The sequence below is a fragment of the Chiloscyllium plagiosum genome, chromosome 14 (assembly GCF_004010195.1).
Source record: "Chiloscyllium plagiosum isolate BGI_BamShark_2017 chromosome 14, ASM401019v2, whole genome shotgun sequence".
Taxonomy (NCBI): domain Eukaryota; kingdom Metazoa; phylum Chordata; class Chondrichthyes; order Orectolobiformes; family Hemiscylliidae; genus Chiloscyllium; species Chiloscyllium plagiosum.
The window spans coordinates 44016751-44036107 of record NC_057723.1 but is presented as its reverse complement, the minus strand read 5'-3'; the positions used below and the strand labels follow the sequence as shown (position 1 = coordinate 44036107).

At 39.7% G+C, this 19357-nt stretch overlaps 1 protein-coding gene across 5 annotated transcripts in view; it reads right to left on the bottom strand.

The window, feature by feature from the left end:
- pdlim7 (PDZ and LIM domain 7) overlaps nt 1-19357 on the bottom strand; it is a 142316-nt gene that overhangs the window by 78455 nt on the left and 44504 nt on the right. For all 5 annotated transcript variants that reach the window (XM_043703721.1, XM_043703724.1, XM_043703720.1 and 2 more), the window contains one exon: nt 12991-13142. In XM_043703721.1, coding sequence (XP_043559656.1) covers nt 12991-13142 — 152 coding nt within the window. The remainder of the gene's footprint in view (nt 1-12990; nt 13143-19357) is intronic.

The window sequence follows — 19357 nt, the reverse complement described above, 5'->3', positions numbered from 1 at the left end:
GGGTTCAGCAGGTGGGCATTGGAGCTGGGGAATAATCAGAAGGAAGTCCCAATTAAATTTTACATCGTCACTCAGGTTTTCTTGACAATCCACAATATTTATTTATGAAACCAACCACACCCTGACAAGGTATTCTAGAAGTCTTTTGAATAAATATTTAATTCATTGTGCTATTGGTCTAAATAGTTTTGAATAATATTGCAAGTGCATCTTTTTATTGTTTAAAATCTGGTGTTTCCCATCTTTCAACCTTCTCCCTAGAATGCAGAATTCATTCTCTTTCATTGCTCAATTGTTTTTCTCCACACCCTCTCCAATCTACACCTCTTTTGAAACTTAAAGATACATTTAAGTGTACATACCTTAAAGAATCCGATTCTGGAATGTATGTCAACAGAAAGTATGCATTCATTCATTATAAGTCAATAACCTCCAGTTACAACCTGGACTAACACATATTAAGGCTTCATCCTTTTTTTCTTACTTTTGTTGCATTTACTGTAATATGGGGGTTGATTAGCTTGATTAGGTGGCTAGCTTGTGACGCAGAGTGACACCAACAGCATGGTTCAATTCCTGCATTGACTGAGGTTACCAAGAAGGATTTTCTTTCTTAACTTCTCCCCTTAACTGACACAAAGTGACCCTCTGGTTAAATTACCATAAGTCATCTATAATGTGAGAGAAGCCTTACTGTCCAGAAAGACTGTGGTGACTTTACCTTGAATTACTGTGATGCATTAAATGAAGAAACCTCCCTCACATTGCAAAGGTCAAACACATTATCAGTTTACCAATTCTTTCTGCAGGTCTGACCAAGTCCACAGTGGTTTCAGTCCATTCTGTTCTGACCAATCAGCTTTTGACATCCTACATTATTTCAACCATGTTTAACAAAAACTTAAGTAGCTCCTCTTCCTTCGAGTCCTGTGTCTGATGTGAAACATTGACTTTAAACATCAAAGCTCAATGAGATCTACAACATCAGTGCTGAGTTCAAGACGTGTAGCAAGGATCTTCACCCAGTGTGGGAATCAGAGGAGATGTAATGCACTTGAAGGGCAGATAAAGTAAATAACTTCAAAGTATGATAATCCTATAAATACCCACTCCTCAAGAAATGAAAAATTGCTTGCCTATGTCAATGAGAGTTGAAACCATAATCTGTTAGCAATTATAATAATAGTTTGTTAACAATTCCCCTCAGGCTATCATTGTCATTATGAATGCTAACTTTTTTGGGCTAAAGATTCATACAATATATTAGTAATATGTTGAAACTTCAGATTTATAGCGGCTAAAACCATGTACAGCTTTGGGTTTGGTCAATATTCCCATATTTTATGTTAAACAAAATATTATATGTCTCCCTTTTTAAGATTCAACCATGAATCCAAGTTTAGAGTGTGATTGGCACCACGAGGCAGGAGTCTTCTCACCGAATCTTACAAAATACACCACATTAATTCACTAGACATCAGAGAATTGACTGGCATCTATGACACAGGCTCAAATCTTTAAAAGTCCAAATTACATGATCCCTGACATTTACCCAGAGACATGGAGGTCAGTGGAAATCAATGCTCCACTTTACAAGCAGAAACTAGAAGTTCCTATTGATGGGGTTGTGCATATGGGAGACTTCATCTTCTCCCAGGACCAGTAGAGAAGGCCATACATTAGACCCATGCCAGCCTGACCAGAGGATATCATCTAAGGAAAGCATTCTCGCCATTTGGAGGAATGATCAGTGCAATAGGAAAGTCTAATGAAGTTCTCCTTTCCACCAGTGTAAGTGCCACTACCTTCTTTCTAAAAGCTTACACTCACTCCTGTCTCTGTTCCAGAACCCACCAAGGCCCAGGCTCTATTAGTCTCAGAACTGCCTGCAACATTATCCCTCACTTGTGCTCACCCAACCCAGCATGTGACTCCACTAACCTAGATGCTTTGTGGTGCCTAATCATTCACTCAGGACACCTCCCCACCTGCACATACACAGAGCTGAGGCACACACTTCCATCTTTCATTCCAGGAGGAACACAACCCACAAACAGGACAGAAAGAGTCAAGATAGCTGATGCATGGGCCTGACTTTTGGCTCTTCACCTCTTAGGTGGAGAGCACTCTGACTCTGACCAGCTGGAGGCTGTCCTTGACTTGACGGAGGCCAGATGACAAACATGACAAGCTACCTGGCTTTGCATCTGCACTAAACACCAAGACAAAACATCAATATGAGAGATTAGAATCTTTGCACCCTGGCCAAAAAGTGCAAAACAGCAGGGGATGCTGTGAACATGGAAATAAGCTCAGTGTGAAAAAGCATTATGATAGCAAGCAAAGTACCTGGAGATGCAGACTGGTCCTTTTGACGAGCAGGGTGCATACCCCTAAGCAAAGAGTAACCTCACTGCAACGTTACAATAATAGTTGCTGTCCAAAATGCAACACCGAAATGTAGAAGCACCCTGTAACTGGAAGTGCCATGAGAGTTTTCAGAGGCTAGCAGATGTTGGATGCCAAAGCCAGTGGGCATGGGGTGCATGCAAAAAATGCCCAGAGATGTTGGTGCCCAATGTTTAATATAAGATGGTTGGGAGCAAACAGCAAGTTGAACACATCAAAGCTGTAGCGGGTTTGGGAGAATTGCAACTGGAATATTAAATGTGGTGATTTGGGCTATTAAAAATGAAATTTAACAAGCAGTAATGAGTATCAATTGGGAACTTGTTGCAGAGTAGGAATCTCACCAAGGAGTTGGAGAAAAGCTTACAACTTGCAGCAAGATGATCTTGCCATCGAGATAAACCTTACTGAGCAACTTGCCATAGCCCATTTTTCTCAAACCCCTCAGACTGCTCTCTCGGATTTCATTACATTGTGATTAACTCCGAAAGTGATATCAGGTCACCTGGAAGGATACTTAACCACATTTAAATGTTTTTTTTTAAATAAAACCCTTCGGATGACTAGCTAATTGCTTTGGATGGGGGAAAAACAAGTTATTGTTGAAAGACGTCCTATAATAGAGACAGCAACAGGTTCTTGTAGAAAGCTAGAACCACCTAGAAGGTCAGGGAGCATGCAGGTTTCCCCCCCACCCCCCATCAACCACTGGAGGGCAGCAAGTCAAAGAGAGAAAAAAATGTTTTTAAATAGATCAGCAATACAAATTAGCAGTCTCTAGAATAATCAAAGCAGAACAGTGATATTTTGAGTGGCTTGGAAGTTTGTAAGAGAAAATCCACAAAAACAGAAGTCCTTAAGATGTCAGAGTAAAGCAACATCAAATGCATTAAAAGAATACATGTTGTGGAATGTGAGACCTGTGTTAGCAGTTCAAGGGTCTCACAAAAAGAAAGTTGAATGCAGAAGCTTGACTAACACCAAACATAGCCATGCCTACTGAACAAGGAACTTTAAAGTGTAAACAAGGTGACTCTGAAACCTCAGTGAAGTGTCTGTAAGGTTGTTGAAGTAACAGAGTTGAATCTCTATTACTTATATTTCTAATAAAACTATTTCAAATAGTTTGATAGTGCCTTTTAAGTGTAAGAAACTTTGTTTAAAAACTTCCTTTGTTAAAAATTCATTGCCAGCTTATATTCACTGACTGACCACCATGGCAAACAAATTGCAAAAACAAAACTTACGGTCTATCAAGTCAGGTTTCTCTCTAGGATCTGACTTGTCATACATCATCATCAAATGGAATCTTAACACTTTCCACAAACCATAAATTATCTTAGAGTCATACAATAACAATGAAAGATATCCTGCATCCCATTTTGTCCAGATCAACCATCAAGCACTTATCTACACCAGTCCAATTTTCCAGCACTTGGCCCTAGTATATCATGCTGTGGCATCAAGTGTTAATTTAAATATTTAAATATTGTAATGATTCCCATCCTTAGAGATTGGATATATGGAACTCATTGCATGTCTGGGTGAAATGACTCTTCCTTAGATCTTCCCTAAAATATCCTGCCCATACTTTAAAATTTATGGCCGCACTTACTGAAGCCTTAAGGGGAAAAGCTTCTATCTACCCTATTTACGTGCGATGTAATTTTGCAGACCTCAATCAGGTTATGCCTCAGCCTCTTCACTTTGAAGGAAAACAACTCAAGTCTGTATATTCTCTGTTCATGGCTCAAATGTTCCAACCTGGGCAACATCTTGGTGTATCCCTTCTCTAGAAGAATCATATCTTTTCTATATTGGAGTGACCAGAACTACACATGACCTATTTAACATCATATACAGTTCCATCAGAACCTCCCCACTCTTGAAATTCAATGTCTCAACTTACGAAAGTATCCCAACTCCCTAAACTATCTTATCTAGCTGTCTTCTACTTCAAGAATCCATCAACATGCACACCATGGTCTCTCATATCCTCTTTACTTCTTAGGGTCCTACCATTCGATATGTGCAACCTTGCCATGTCAAATCTTCCCTCAATGCATTTCCTGACACTTTTCAGGAATAGGTTCCACATATCGCTGTTGAGCCCATCTGACCAGGCTTGTCTACATTGCCATTATAATCTAAAGCTTTCCTTCTCACTAGTTACCATTCCACCAATTGGTCAACTGCAAATTTACTGGGCATACCTCCTACATATATTTTAGATCATTAAAAAGGTAAGGAATCCAGCAAACTGTAAGGAATCCAGCATCAAACAGAAGTACATCACTGCTCACAGGCTTCCAGTCACAAAAGTAACCTTTGATAATCACCCTCTGCTTCCTGCTACTAAGATAAATTTGGATCCAAATTGCCCTGGGTTATATGGGCTTGCCTCCTTGACTAGTCTCAAATAATAGACCTCGTTAAAACCCTTACACAGACATCTACGCAGACTACATGAATTACACTACCCTCACAGATGTGGAGAAAGTGAAGACTGCAGATGCTGGAGATCAGAGTCAAAAAACATGGCACTGGAAAAGCACAGCTGGTCAGGCAGCATCCGAGGAGCAAGACAGTCGACATTTCAAGCATAAGCTCTTCATCAGGAATGATGAAGAGCTTATGCTCAAATGTCGACTCTCTTGCTCCTTGGATGCTGCCTGACCACTGTGCTTTTCCAGTGCCACACCTTTTGACTCTACCCTCTCAGATGGGTCTAGTGACCGCCTCAAAAAACTCTTAAGCCTGCCAGATATGATCTGCCCCAACAAAGTTGAGCTATCTTTGATTAAACATGGTGACTCCAAGTAGAGATTAATTCAGTCCCACAAAATTCTTCCCAATTGTTTCTCTATGACTGATGTCAGTCTTACTGGTCTACAATTCCCTGGTTCATTGCTACCACTCATTATGAACAACAGTACCGTATTGACAGTTACAGTCCTCTGGCAACTCTCCTGTTTACAGGAAGGATTTGAAAATTAATAGATGGCTCCTTTTATCTTCTCCCTTGCATCCTGGGAATTTATTCAATGTTAAGCCCTTGAAAACTGCTAATACCTAATCCTTCTCAATTATTTCATGCCTAAATATATCATAATCCACCCTCCTGCTTTCTATACTTAGATCAATCTTCTCTGTTGTGAACACATGCAATGTACTCATTTAAAACCCATCACTTCTTCCAGCTCCAGAGTTTGCCACTTTGGTCCCTCATAGGGCTTGCTCTCTCCCCTGGTATCCTTGTGCCTCGAAGATATTCAAAATACCTTTACATTTTCCTTTATTTTACTAGTCAGTGTTTTCTCATTTCCTTTTTCACTTTCCTGATTTCTATTGCTTTTTCTTTAAAAAGGAATCCCTTGCACTTTATCCACACTTGCTGTGCTTTGAGTCCTTTAGTATTCAATATTCAGTCCTATACATTACTCAAGATCCATGGTTCTATGGGATCATTGGCTTTGACAAATTAGAAATTTGCATTGACATCTAGTGGGAATTAACTGATCATTGAACTATGGTCTCCAATTTGTTGTTCAAGCTCTGACAGAATCTGATTTGAGTGGTAATCTCCTTCAACCCTACAGTTGAGAGTTCAGTTGCTGACATGCCCAATAAGTTATTGCACACAACCAAAAAACACAACTATCAAAGCAGTAGTTTCAACTATCTCATTTCACAGTCATGATCTTTCACTTTTTGTTTGGTAAAATGCTGGCCCCACTATTTCCTTTTGAAGGACTTCCAACTCTTTCATGTAGATTTCTCTACATGGTCAGATCCTGTCATATCCGCAGAAACACCCATTTGAAGCCCTCATTATTGAATGCCCTACCAGGATTGATGTACCTTTCTATTTGCTCCCCCTTTGCATACATTCTGACTACAATCCTCATTGCTCTCAGTTTTCCAAAACTGAAAAAAACATTTTTTGAGTAAGGTGCATTCTGGGGGTTTCCTAACTACCCTCCTGCCTCCCTTTTTCTGATGGATGGTCAGCCATTTCCTTCTTGGACTGTGCTTCCTTACGATACAAGGTGACCGCATCCAGAAGTGTGTTATCCAAGTAACCCTCATCCTCGTGCATGAACTGCAGTCTCCCCCAGCCAACACAAATTCCAAAATACAATGCTCAAACTGGTTATGCCAGTGGCATGTAGATATGGTCATTCAGAATGTATCAGCTTTCAAAAATTAGGGTGTTGATTCTAAATAGAACAATAGTTTTAATAGATTTTGAGATCTTGATTTAATTTCATGACAGCACAGCGAGGTGGGCATTGATGGAAACTGAGTGAATTGGCATGGGTTGAGAGTGAACATCAAGTGGGCAAGCAGGTTGCATGCTATGTGGGTGAGATCATACTATGAGAGGACTAGAGAATACAATCTATGGGAACTACCAGCATATACTTCCAAACATTAGAAAGATGGGCTTTTTAACCTTGACACAGCAGCCCTTCATAGCACATACATGATTGAGGTTGGGAGGTGGTGGAAGTAACACCAAGAGCAAATATCCTGCCTTTTGGCAAGTTTCTGTTACTGCAGAAGAAACAGAGCAACTAGCTCTGGAATTTCACGACCTACTGTACATGACTTGAATGGAAATGCAGGTCGAGGAGATATCAAGTACAAAATCAGTCTTTTGTCTCACCTTGATGGTGACCAATAAAGTTGGTAATTCTTGAGCCAGTGAAGGACTAAATTTGTCCAATGGCTGTCACCCTATGGTCAGCCAGCAGGAAATTCATTTCCAGCAGGTATCAACTGGTTTAGGCAGGTTTTATGCTCGAGTTTAGTGCGATAGCACTTGTTGACATACCAACACGTCATGCTCTATTTAATAAACGGGCTTGTCAACAAGAAGATGAAATGAATATTTCTGCTCACCTATAGTTGTGACTTTGGAAATGAATCAAATACATTATCAGCAGGTCAAGTAGTTAGGCAGACTACAAGCTTAAATAATCATAGGAAATTCATGAGGGTTTTTAGACTATTTCCTTATTTCAACATTGCAAGAAAAGGTGCAATATCAAAATACACTTACATTCCATCAGCTCAAAATAGCAGCACTCATTTTCAACACATTTCATGTCTGTGCATGACATACTCTAATCTTAATTCAATTACAAATCACAAAATGAATGCCAAAATCTCAGATGTTTAAAACTGTCCATCAAAACCTGATTAAATCTGCATGCACAAAGCTGATCATGTCCATTTAAGGAGGGGTATACCATATCACAAAATGTTCAGATGCAAAGAAAGTAATTCTTATGGTTTAACTGCATTCTTCAGTGTGTCATAGAAGGACATTCAATATAATGGAACATAGGAAAATGGCTCCTAACGTGTCTGACACAGACACCGACACACACACCAAATTTATCCAGCACGGCTCCATTGGATACACATTCCCACTATATTCCTCAAAAGCATCCTTCTCCCCTACCTCCACCTAATCACTAGAATTGCATCATGTCCTGCTTCTCCGCATTAAATTGTGCACGCCACTTAGCTGTCTACCCTACCTGATAGGAGAGGTTTGAAGAATATGGTCTCCAACCTCAATACTACAATTTGGAGGCCAGCAGGCTATAATTTTCTTAGTTTAAAAACATATTATTGATTGTATTCTCCAATTTGACTACAATCTCATGTCATTAGCAAATTCCCCAAAACATTGACAAAACAGAAGGACTAACAGACACCACAACATTGGAGGTTGTTAATTCTATACTTAAGTCTCTCGTTCAAGTTATAAATGTGAATATTTCAAACAAACTAATTCTTTAGGTTTGCATTTCTCACCCATACACAACCCTTTAGGTTAGCACAGCGCAATACACTGCAACAACCAATTCCTATATATAAAAAATATGCAATTCCAGTGTAGCATTATCATGCAAAATATACCCCGTCCTAATTTCTGTGATAGTTACTTAGTACCAAAGTGTAACATTGAATTCTTAACTCCACAAGTATTTGTTAACTCAAAAGTAATTTCCCCAGGAAGGCATCACATCACCTCAAAAGAAAGTAAACACTGAGGAAGTTGCAATCTTTATCATCATTGCCTCATGCACATGGCTATGTTCACAAAACTCACACTCCACAATCTAGATTCCCTTTTGCATCATATTTGACAGTTAAACTCAATTCCCAAAGCCAGAAGCTCCAAAATCCGTCCCAAAATGTGTCTCTACTCTTTTTCTGTTTTAAGTCACCATTTAAACCTCTTTCAACAATCCTATTGTCACGTATTAACGGCTTTCATATGGCTCCTTCTAAAATTTTATTTAATAATACTTACATTGTGGGACAAAGTTGCACTCCAGATTTGTAAATACAAAATACTAGGGAATCATCCAGTCCAGAGAATGGGAATTCTACATTGCCCAAGGTGCCAGTTCTGAACTAGACAATAAACTGTCTTTATTTACCCTGTCACAGGCACGTAAATGCCAGGGAGCAGGATGTAGAAGTAAAACACGGAAAGAGCAGAAACTATTTCACACTATGCTTTGACCCTTGCTGATTTCTTCAAACCATCCCCACCCAAATACTCTTAGATAGGCTCCTCAGATTTTCTCAAGGACTGCTTTTGGATTTTCAGGTGCTGTAATTTTATTCTCACTGACACATTTATCTGGTGGTCCAGTCATGTCAGAATTAAGAAAATTAATGGACCATGGTCAGTTTTAGGGAGGGTCTGAAAGTCAAGGATGGTTATTAGAAGCCATCACTATGGTGATAGGCAAACTTAGATAGTGATTTTGAGAGGATTGGAGGGAGCGTATTGAGATGTAGAGGGAAGAATAATTCTGAATGGAGTAACACAACATGTAATGGTGGAAGATTATAGTACACTGGAGGATACAGTTTACTTGGACTTTGGAGGGGAGGTTGGTCAAGGCATCGGTTGACATTCAGACAGGCAGATGTAAAAAGTGGCAATTCAATTATGAATGTGAGCTTCCAACTTACTGTGCCATCAAAAACGTTTCTTTCTCATTTCTCTCCCTGAATGTCTACTGCAAAGAGCTATTCCTAGCTTTACTTTCGTTCTTAAAATTTGTACGTGGCATGTGGGAGTCACCAGCTAGGCCAGAAGTTATTACCCTTTCCTAATTACCCAGGAAGGCAGTCAGGTGTCAACCACATTGCGGTGGCTGGAGTCACAGGTGGCTAAATCAGAGTAGGATGGCAGATGTTCTTCCTTAAAGATTAGCGAACCAGATGAGTCTTTACTACAGTCAATTATGGTTGCATGGTAACCATTTAGTTAGATTTCATTATTGATTTCACAGTTCACCATCCGCCATGGTGGAATTCAAACTCTTATCCCCAGGATATCAGTCTGTAGTTCTGAGTTATTAGTCCAGCGTCATTAACCCTACATAATTGCCTCGCTCATGCATGCTACAAATCTTACAAATGTGTGAGGGGCGTTGGAAATGTGATAGGTGGAAAGAGGTCAAGGTGAGGGTGATAGGTTGGAGTAGGATGGAGGCGGAGAGGTCAAGAAGAAGACTGCAGGTCAGGAAGGCGGTGCCGGACTGGAGGGATTCGGCTGAGACAAGGTGGGGGGAGGGGGGATGAAGAAACTGGTGAAGTCCAAGTTCATCCCCTATGGTTGGAGGGTTCCCAGTCGGAAGATAAGACACTCCTCCTCCGACCGTCGGGTTGTTGTGGTTGGGCGGTGGATGAGTCCAATGACCTGCATATCCTCGGTGGAGTGGGAGGGGGAGTTGAAATGCTGTGCTACAGGGTGGTTGGGTTGGTTCGTCCGGGTGGCCCAGAGGTGCTCTCTGAATCGCTCCGCAAGTAGGCGGCCTGTCTCCCCAATATAGAGGAGGCCACACCGGCTGCAGCGGATGCAGTAGATGATGTGGGTGGAGGTACCCCCACCCACACCACCTACTGCATCCGCTGCAGCCGGTGTGGCCTCCTCTATATTGGGGAGACAGGCCGCCTACTTGCGGAGCGATTCAGAGAGCACCTCTGGGACACCCGGAACCTTCACCTTGACCTCTTTCCACCTATCACATTTAGCAGTCTTCTTCTTGACCTGCAGTCTTCTTCTTGACCTCTCCGCCTCCACCCTACTCCGACCTATCACCTTCACCTTGACCTCTTTCCACCTATCACATTTAGCAGTCTTCTTCTTGACCTGCAGTCTTCTTCTTGACCTCTCCGCCTCCACCCTACTCCGACCTATCACCTTCACCTTGACCTCTTTCCACCTATCACATTTCCAACGCCCCTCCTCCAAGTCTCTCCTCCCTACCTTTTATCTTCTCCTGCTGAACACTCTCTGCTCATTCCTGAAGAAGGGCCTGTGTCCGAAACGTCGAATCTCCTGTTCCCTGACCTGCTGTGCTGTTCCAGCAATAAAATTTCAACTTTGTATCTAGTCTACATTACATCACTAGTTGATTAAAAGGTGAAAAATCAGTACCCTCTCCCCCTCAGAATTGGAATTTTCAAATCTCAGGGGGCATTTTTGAGAATTATAAATGACAACTATCAAGCAATGGAGAACCAGAAACTGAAAACAAAATGATTAAATTTGATGTTTCAAGAACAACCACCAAAAGACAAAGATTACAGCTTAAGGTAGACAGTTTTTAAGCTTTTACATGTTATGCTTCCACCTGGATCTTGACTCTCCTTTCCTGAAGGCATGGATGCCTTTGGAGGAAGCTTGCTCAAGTGATCATGATCGATTTCAGTCTGAGTAACATCTCAAAGCTGAAGGGTGAATAACATCAGTGGTTTTTCTTGCAGTGTATGGTGCTGGAGTGCTCTCAACTATTACACCTTTCATCGAGAGCTGAAGCCGCTTGCAGCTATGATTGGATACTCTACCCAATGTTTTTCAGATGTTACCATCTCTTCACAAATTAATCTACTCATTTCATTCTTCTACCACATCCTATAATGGCTTTTTAATTTAAGCCAGTAAATTCAATAGATCAAAAAACACAAACAAATAACAGCATCAGCTTCTGATACTACATCCACCTAAATTAGATTACCTAACCACATACTTGGTTTACTAAATACATCTAAATACATCTCTCTCTATTTCCCACACAAACTATATTAGTGACCTCCATTACTAACAGACTTAATCAGAGTTCAAGGTAAAAGGAAGAACTTAAGTCATCCAGTACATGAAATGAACCATCTTACAAAATCTCTACATTCTGAGCAAAAAGTCATTAAAATCTTGGTTCAATTAAAAATAAAAAATACTAAGTCATGCTGGGTCCTCTACTTTTTGTGCTGGTTCCTCTACTTTGTGTCATTTACATAAATGATTTGGATGCGAGCATAAGGAGGTACAGTTAGTTAGTCTGCAGAGGACACAAAAATTGGAGGTGTAGTGTAGTGGACAGCAAAGAGGGTTACCTCAGATTACAACAGGATCTTGACCAGATGGGCCAATGGGCTGAGAAGTGGCAGATGGAGTTTAATTCAGATAAATGAGAGGTGCTGCATTTTGGGAAAGCAAATCTTAGCAGGACTCATACACTTAATAGCAAGGTCCTAGGGAGTGTTGCTGAACAAAGAGACCTTGGAAGGCAGGCTCATTTCTCCTTGAAAGTGGAGTCGCAGGTAGATGGGATAGTTTGGTATGCTTTCCTTTATTGGTCAGAGTATTGAGTACAGGAGTTGGGAGATCATGTTGTGGCTGTACAGGACATTGGTTAGGCCACTTGGAATATTGCATGTAATTCTGGTCTCCTTCCTATAAATAGGCAAAGTCTTTTCCCTGGGGTCGGGGAGTCCAGAACTAGAGGGCATAGGTTTAGGGTGAGAGGGGAAAGATATAAAAGAGACTTAGGGGGCTACCTTTTCACACAGAGGGTGGTATTTATCTGGAATGAGCTGCCAGAGGAAGTGGTGGAGGCTGGTACAACTGCAGCATTTGGATGGGTATATAAATAGGAAGGGTTTGGAGGGATATGGGCCGGGTGCTGGCAGGTGGGACTAGATTGGGTTGGGTTATCTGGTCGGCATGGACGGGTTGGACCAAACGGTCTGTTTCCATTTCGTATACCTGTATGACTCTATGAATATTATATCACATGGCACATTTACATGAAATTGTGATTATCTCAGTTTGCAGACAGACCTCATGGTTAAAATAAAAGCAGACTATACAATCATTTTTCCATCTACCTGATTATACATACAGGCTGTCCTGTTGAGCGCAATAGTTTCATTTCATGCGATCTCACAATAATTAATACAATTGTGCAATAGCCATGCCATTTAAATTAATGGGGCCTGAAAAGCCAATACAGGTAAGGAAAGTTCACATTCTACAAATAACATTCCAAATTCTTCAATCGTGTTTAATGAATGTTTCTTCAACACTAATTGGCTTTTAGTATATGTATGGTAACTCCATTTCCAATTCCCAGACCCTGCCCACCATCTACAAGATGATTCAGGATTGTGATGCAATATTTCCCGCTTTCCTGGAATTGTGAACAAACTGTTCCAAGCTTCCAACTACTTTTCTCTCTGTATGATTTGCTTTAAACTTACTTCCCAAGGGAAAGTGTCAGGAATCCTACACAGGATTTGATTTTGCTCTGCGCTTCCAAATGAGTCATTCCTTCAGTATTTTCACCATTGATGGAAAGCACCATATCTCCAAGTCCAATATTTGCCAGGTCTGCCTTACTGCCTGGTGTAATCTGCAACAAAACATACAATTATGTTTAGCAAAGCCTGAATGAATCCCTCTGTGATTAGTCATGAATAGACAATTTATGAATGTGTGCATGATTAAAAGAGTTTATACAAAGCTTTAATAATTTACTTCCAGCATTGACATTCTTTCAAAACTACACACCCCACAATTTTATTGAAAACAAGTCTTTTTTGCAGGAGAATACATTGGCTCATTTTACATGGTATGGCAGTTGAATTGATAAATAAGCTTTGTCCTGCTTCATATTATAATCTCAGGTGATTGCTCAACTTTCCACTGTACCATTGCTAGAGTGCCAAGAAAATGATTTCAAATTGCCCATTCTCAGCACACTCACAGTTTGAGGTGACAGTGATGTGGAGGTTGGAATGGGAGATGGAATGAGGGGCATTAAATTTCCATTAATTTCCAATTGAAGTTATGATAGAAATACTCTGCACCACCCAACCTGCCTCCTTCCTTCACCAGTGTTTGGATTGCTGTTGTGTATATGGATTAAAGCAAATAGAAATATACATTGAGCTCTTTCAAACCCTGCAAAACATTTGTATTAATTGTCTCCATTCTTTGAAACAGCAGATGCATGAAACGTTTGAGAGGTTCATATTAAGGGTTGTTCCCCAGACCACGTAATTTGATATGAAACTCAAGTGTAGCATTAAAAGCAAAGCTGCAATCAACTCTGTCTGGAAGGGTAAACATTGAGTAAAAACATATTTACATACCAAACTGCTTTGATCTGGCCTTTGAAAAATCAGGGATTTTTATTCATTCAGTTGGCTTTTGGCACCATGGACTTTGCTTCGCCATTCCCCAAGTGAGCGGAAAAGCAGGGCAAGAAGTGCTTGTTACATTCAGAAATTAACATCCCAGAAGTTATCATTAATTGTAAACTCAACTGGACCAGCCATTACAAATACTATCAGTCAGAAGCTAGGAATTCTGCATTGAGTAACTCCATTTCCAATTCACCAGACCGTGACCATCATCTACAAGATGATTCAGGATTATGTTGAAATATTCCCTACTTCCCTGGGGAAGTAATTTAAAGAAGATCATGCAGAGAGAAATGGGTCTTGGAACCTTCTTGTGCATACAGTCGGTTCACAAATCCAGGGGAGTGGGGAATATTCCGTCACAATCCTGAATCATCCTATAGATGGTGGGCAGGATCTGGGGATTTCTGAAGCTCTGACAACATTTGAAGTTAAACACCATTCAGGAGCAAGCCTGCTTAATTAGTACTTCCTCTGTTAGGACAGCAATGTGAAGCATCATACTACAACAACTCAACCAATCTATTTCTGCAGAACATTTCAAACCTGCAATTTCCACTACATAAAAGAACTTGTAGAAAACACATGGTCTACCTCCATCCAGAAGTTTCTCTCTAAGTCAGCTACCACGCAGACTTGAAAACATATCTTTGTTATTCCTTCACATTGTTAGTTCATTATTCCGAGTATACTTGCATTTGAAGGAATGTAGCAATTCAATAAGGTCGATCCTCCTTGCCCTTGAGGGTAGTGAATGAGAAATGCTGACATTGCCAATGAAACCTCCCCACATCCAATAAACATATGAAAGCCACATCGTTAAATGTTTTAACACAATGCTTGCCCAATGCCATTTGTCCTTGCACTCCATAGTCAAAACATTAACTCAATTTTGAAATATATGGTTTGACAGTGACTATTTGATTTTGAATGGACACAAGGGCACCATGGACAGTTTGTGGATCCTGCAATGTAAACCATTACTGTAAAATGATCAGCAGTTAATCTTGTGGCTAATCACAGTTCATCAAGCCCAAATTGCAAATTTGACTTTGTACGGTCTCAGTATATTGAGAATGAGTGAGTCGTGGCTCAAGCTTTGAATTACTTTGCATAGAACTTAAGAGAACAAGCAGTTTTAAGTATCATGTATTTTTGCAGTTAAGTCATTGTAAAGGTATTTGAGATGGTAGATAGTTAGATGACAATAGGAATTAATGAGCTAGTAATACATATCTAGATTTGATGGTGATACCTTTAGAGATTCCTTGCTATTGGCTTTGTCTCTTCTTCATGAATTGTACGATAGCAGAGTTTGGAGGTATATCAGTCATACCCACTAATGATCTAAACTGGACAATTATGTCTTTTGACTTTCATGTCATCACTCATTCAAAAGGTAGTTTGAATTCAACACTAGGCTTAATTCTATAGCAATCGAATGTACAAAGTTATGATTGCTAATTTACTTGATTAATACAAACAAAATTTCATGATTATGAAAATAACAAATGCGACCATTGCACATGTTAGTAAATCATCTTTCTTGATATAAAAGAGATTACTCCTCCACATGCATTACTTTGTAACCCTCATTAAAAGTTGGGCTTTTAAATAGACTGTTATAAATCCACTTAACTGAGTAATTCAAAACAAAATAAATCTTATCCAATAACATGGATGCAAAGTGTCTAGGAATTATGGAGATAAGTGACCGAATTGATTTATAGTCAATAGTTCAAAACTTCAAGGCAAATCTCTGGCATTCAAATCAACCTACTGTTCGAAAGATTTCTATAAAAGAAAATTTGCAATACCTCAAAAGAAGTGTGAAGTCTTTCTCCAACTTGTAAAGAAAATTCCAAAATAAAAATATTAAACAAGACATAAGTTCAGGTTTGTGACTTTTACTTTCCTTTATCAATTCTGCCTAACATCTTGTTTACAGCATTTGGTATTTTATTATAGGTAATGCTGATAGATCACTCTCAAAGAACTGCAATTAACAATCAAATTCATAGCTTCAAACTAAGTCCTACCTCTTTTAGCATTACATGCCTAGTTTATGTTCGGAAACTGCTTAAGAAAAGCATATGCAAAGACCCAAGTGTCTAATCCAGCTCACAAGGCAATCCTATTTTAACATGTTGGTAGTGTTCAAATACATATTGGGAATGGGAATCAACACCAACATAAAGTTTCACCTCAAAATCAGACGTTATGGGTTCAAATCCCACTATAAAAAGAGATCAAGCACGATAAATTTGTGAGAATCAAAGGGAATCCAATATATGGGCATCAAATGGGAAAATGGAGATGATTAGCAACAAACTCACTGAATGGCAGACGAGGCTCAGTGTAGCGTAAAGCCAACCCTTCCTCCTCTTTTTATTTGAAAAATATTGTGGAGTGTAATGCAGGCTGACAGTTCAATGATGGATTGAGGGCTACTGCATTGTTGAAGCGACCAACTTTCAGCTGGCCCAATAAACATTGCCCTCTCTGATAAATGCAAAAAATTCTATATAACATGGCTACTCTATTTTGAGTAACATTCTGACTGAGACTTGGCTAGTATTCATCTTTTAGTCAATATCAGACAAAAGAAAAAAAACTTGATCATTGTCTTATCGCTGTTTCTTCATTACAACTGTAGCCACGATGTGGAGATTCTGGTGTGGACGAGGGTGGACAAAGTCAAAAGTCACCAGGTTTCAGACCAACAGGTTTATTTTAAATAAGAAGCTGGACAATAAACTGGTGTCGTGTGACTTTTGACTTTCTTCATTAATTAATGGAGCAAATAATTTTTTTGCTTTTCCTAACTTTAAAAAAAAATCAAAAATATATGCTCTTTAGTTGAGCCAAAATTATCAAGGAAGGTGTCTCATGCAATTAAATATATTAAACAAAAGGAGATCTCACCCAAGCAAGACAGACAGACAGACAAATAACACTTCTTCCACATGTATTATATATTCAATAAATGGAAAAATTGTATTATATCTCCAAGTTAATAGTGTTTTTCAAAGTATGTCTCCCCACAATATGGACAGAAACATAATGATGTGCAAATTCTACAGCTTTTATTTGTACTCATTTAATTCAATCCACATGGGCTGACTGTGCAGAAACAGATGGACTTTTAGGCTCATGCCAAATCTTACTGACAGGAATTGTAAACCACAATTAGGCTTGCTCACATCAGACAATAAAATTGCCACAGGTACCTGTCATCTATTGGAAAGGGCTGTGAATGTACTCAAGGTTTTGTTTTATAAGGGTTAGCATCATGTTTTAATTTAGATTTCATCACCACTCCACTTCCTGGTGAAATAGATTATTTTCAGACATTACCTCAATATTTCACATAATTCAAAACCTCAGTTTATACCACTAGCTATTACCAAATATTAAAAGGAAGAAATCTAACTAGCTCTTGATTAATACTTATGGATTATATTTTTAAGTTTAAGTTAGCTTGGAGCAGTGTTTTGTAGAGGCATAAGATGTTGCTATTCTCTGGGTCTGTAGATTGAAAGAAGCAAAAATGGCCTTCAGTAGAGTGATATGCTCTTGTTGTCGGATGTGGAAGTTTAGGGAAAGTCTACGTGCCACTGAGGATTATATCTGCAATAAATGCCGTTGGTTGTGAATCCTATCAGATCAAATGGATCGGTTGGAGTGACAGTTAGAGGCAATAAAGAATTTACAAGAGCAAGTGGGTGTGATGAATGGCAGTTATAGGAAGGGAAAAATGTCACAGATACAGTCACATAGGTGGGTTAAATCCAGGAAAAGATAACAGATGTAGGTAGGTAGTTCAGGAGTCTTCTGTGGCTATCCCCTTTTCAAACAAGTCTGCTGTTTTGGAAAACGAAGGTGATAATGGATTTTCGGCGGAACATACACAAAGAGACAAGTTTTTGACATTGGCTCAAATGCAATGAGGGGTACTCGGGTTCCAAGAGATCGATTATGTTAGGGGACTCTCTAGTCCGAGGCAAAGATAGACATTTCTGTGGCCAGCAGCAAAAAATCGGAATGGTGTGTTGCCTCCCTGGTGCCAGGATCAAGGATGTCTCAGAGAGGGTTCAGAATGTTCTCAACGGGGAAGAGGTCCAAGCAGGACGTTGTTGTACATATTGGAACTAAACGACATAGGAAGGGAAAAGGTTAAGATTCTGAAGGGAGAATAGAGAGAGTTAGGCAGGAATTTAAAAAGGAGGCTCTTGAGAGTAGTAATATCTGAATTACTCTCGGTGCTATAAACAAGTGAGGGTAAGAATAAGAGGATACAACAGATGAATGCATGGCTGAGGAGGTGCTGTATGGGAGAGGGTTTCACATTTTTTGGTTTATTGCAATCTCTTCTGGGGTAGAAGTGACCTTTACAAGACAGACAGATTGCAACTGAATTGGAAGGGAACTAATATAGTGACAGGGAGATTTGTTAGAGCTGTTCAGAAGGATTTAAACTGATAAAGGTGGCGGGGGGGACCCAGGGAAATAGTAAGGAAAGAGATCAACCTGAGACTGGTATAGCTGAGAAAAGCAGCAAGTCAAACAAACAGTCAGGGCAGGCAGGGACAAATTAGAGAACAAGGTAGGGCTGATAAATTAAACTGCATTTACTTCATTGCAAGAGACCTAACAGGGAAGGCAGATGAACTCAAGATATGGTTAGGAACATGGGATTGAACTATCATAGCAATTACAGAAATGTTGCTCAGGGATGGACAGGACTGGCAGCTTACTGTTCCAGGATACAAATGCTTACAGGAAGGACTGATAGGGAGGCAAGAGAGATGGGGTGGTGGCATTTTTGATAAGGGATAGCATTACAGCTGTACTGAGGGAGGATATTCCCAGAAATACATCCAGGGAAGTTATGTGGGTGGAAATGAGAAATAAGAAAGGAATGCTCACCAGATTGGGATTGTATTAGGGATCCCCTAATAGTCAAAGGGAAATTGAGAAATGAATTTGGAAGGAGATCTCAGTTATCTGTAAGAATAATAGGGTGGTTATGGTAGGGGAATTTGACTTTACAAACAGAGACTGGGACTGTGATATTGTTAAGTGTTTAGATGGAGAGGAATTTGTTAAGTGTATACAAGAAAATTTTCTGATTCAGAATATGGATGTACCTACTAGAGAAGGTGCAAAACTTGACCTACTCTTGGGAAATAAGGCAGGGCAGGTGGCTGATGTGTCAGTGGGGGAGCACTTTGAAGTCAGCAATCATAGTTCTATTAGTTTTAAAATAGTGATGGAAAAGGATAGACAAGATCTAAAAGTTGAAAATCTGAACTGGAGGAAGGCTAATTTTGACAGAATTAGGCAAGAACTTTCAAAAGCTGATTGGGAGCAGATGTCCACAGGTAGAGGGACGGCTGGAAAATGGGAAGCCTTCAGAAAT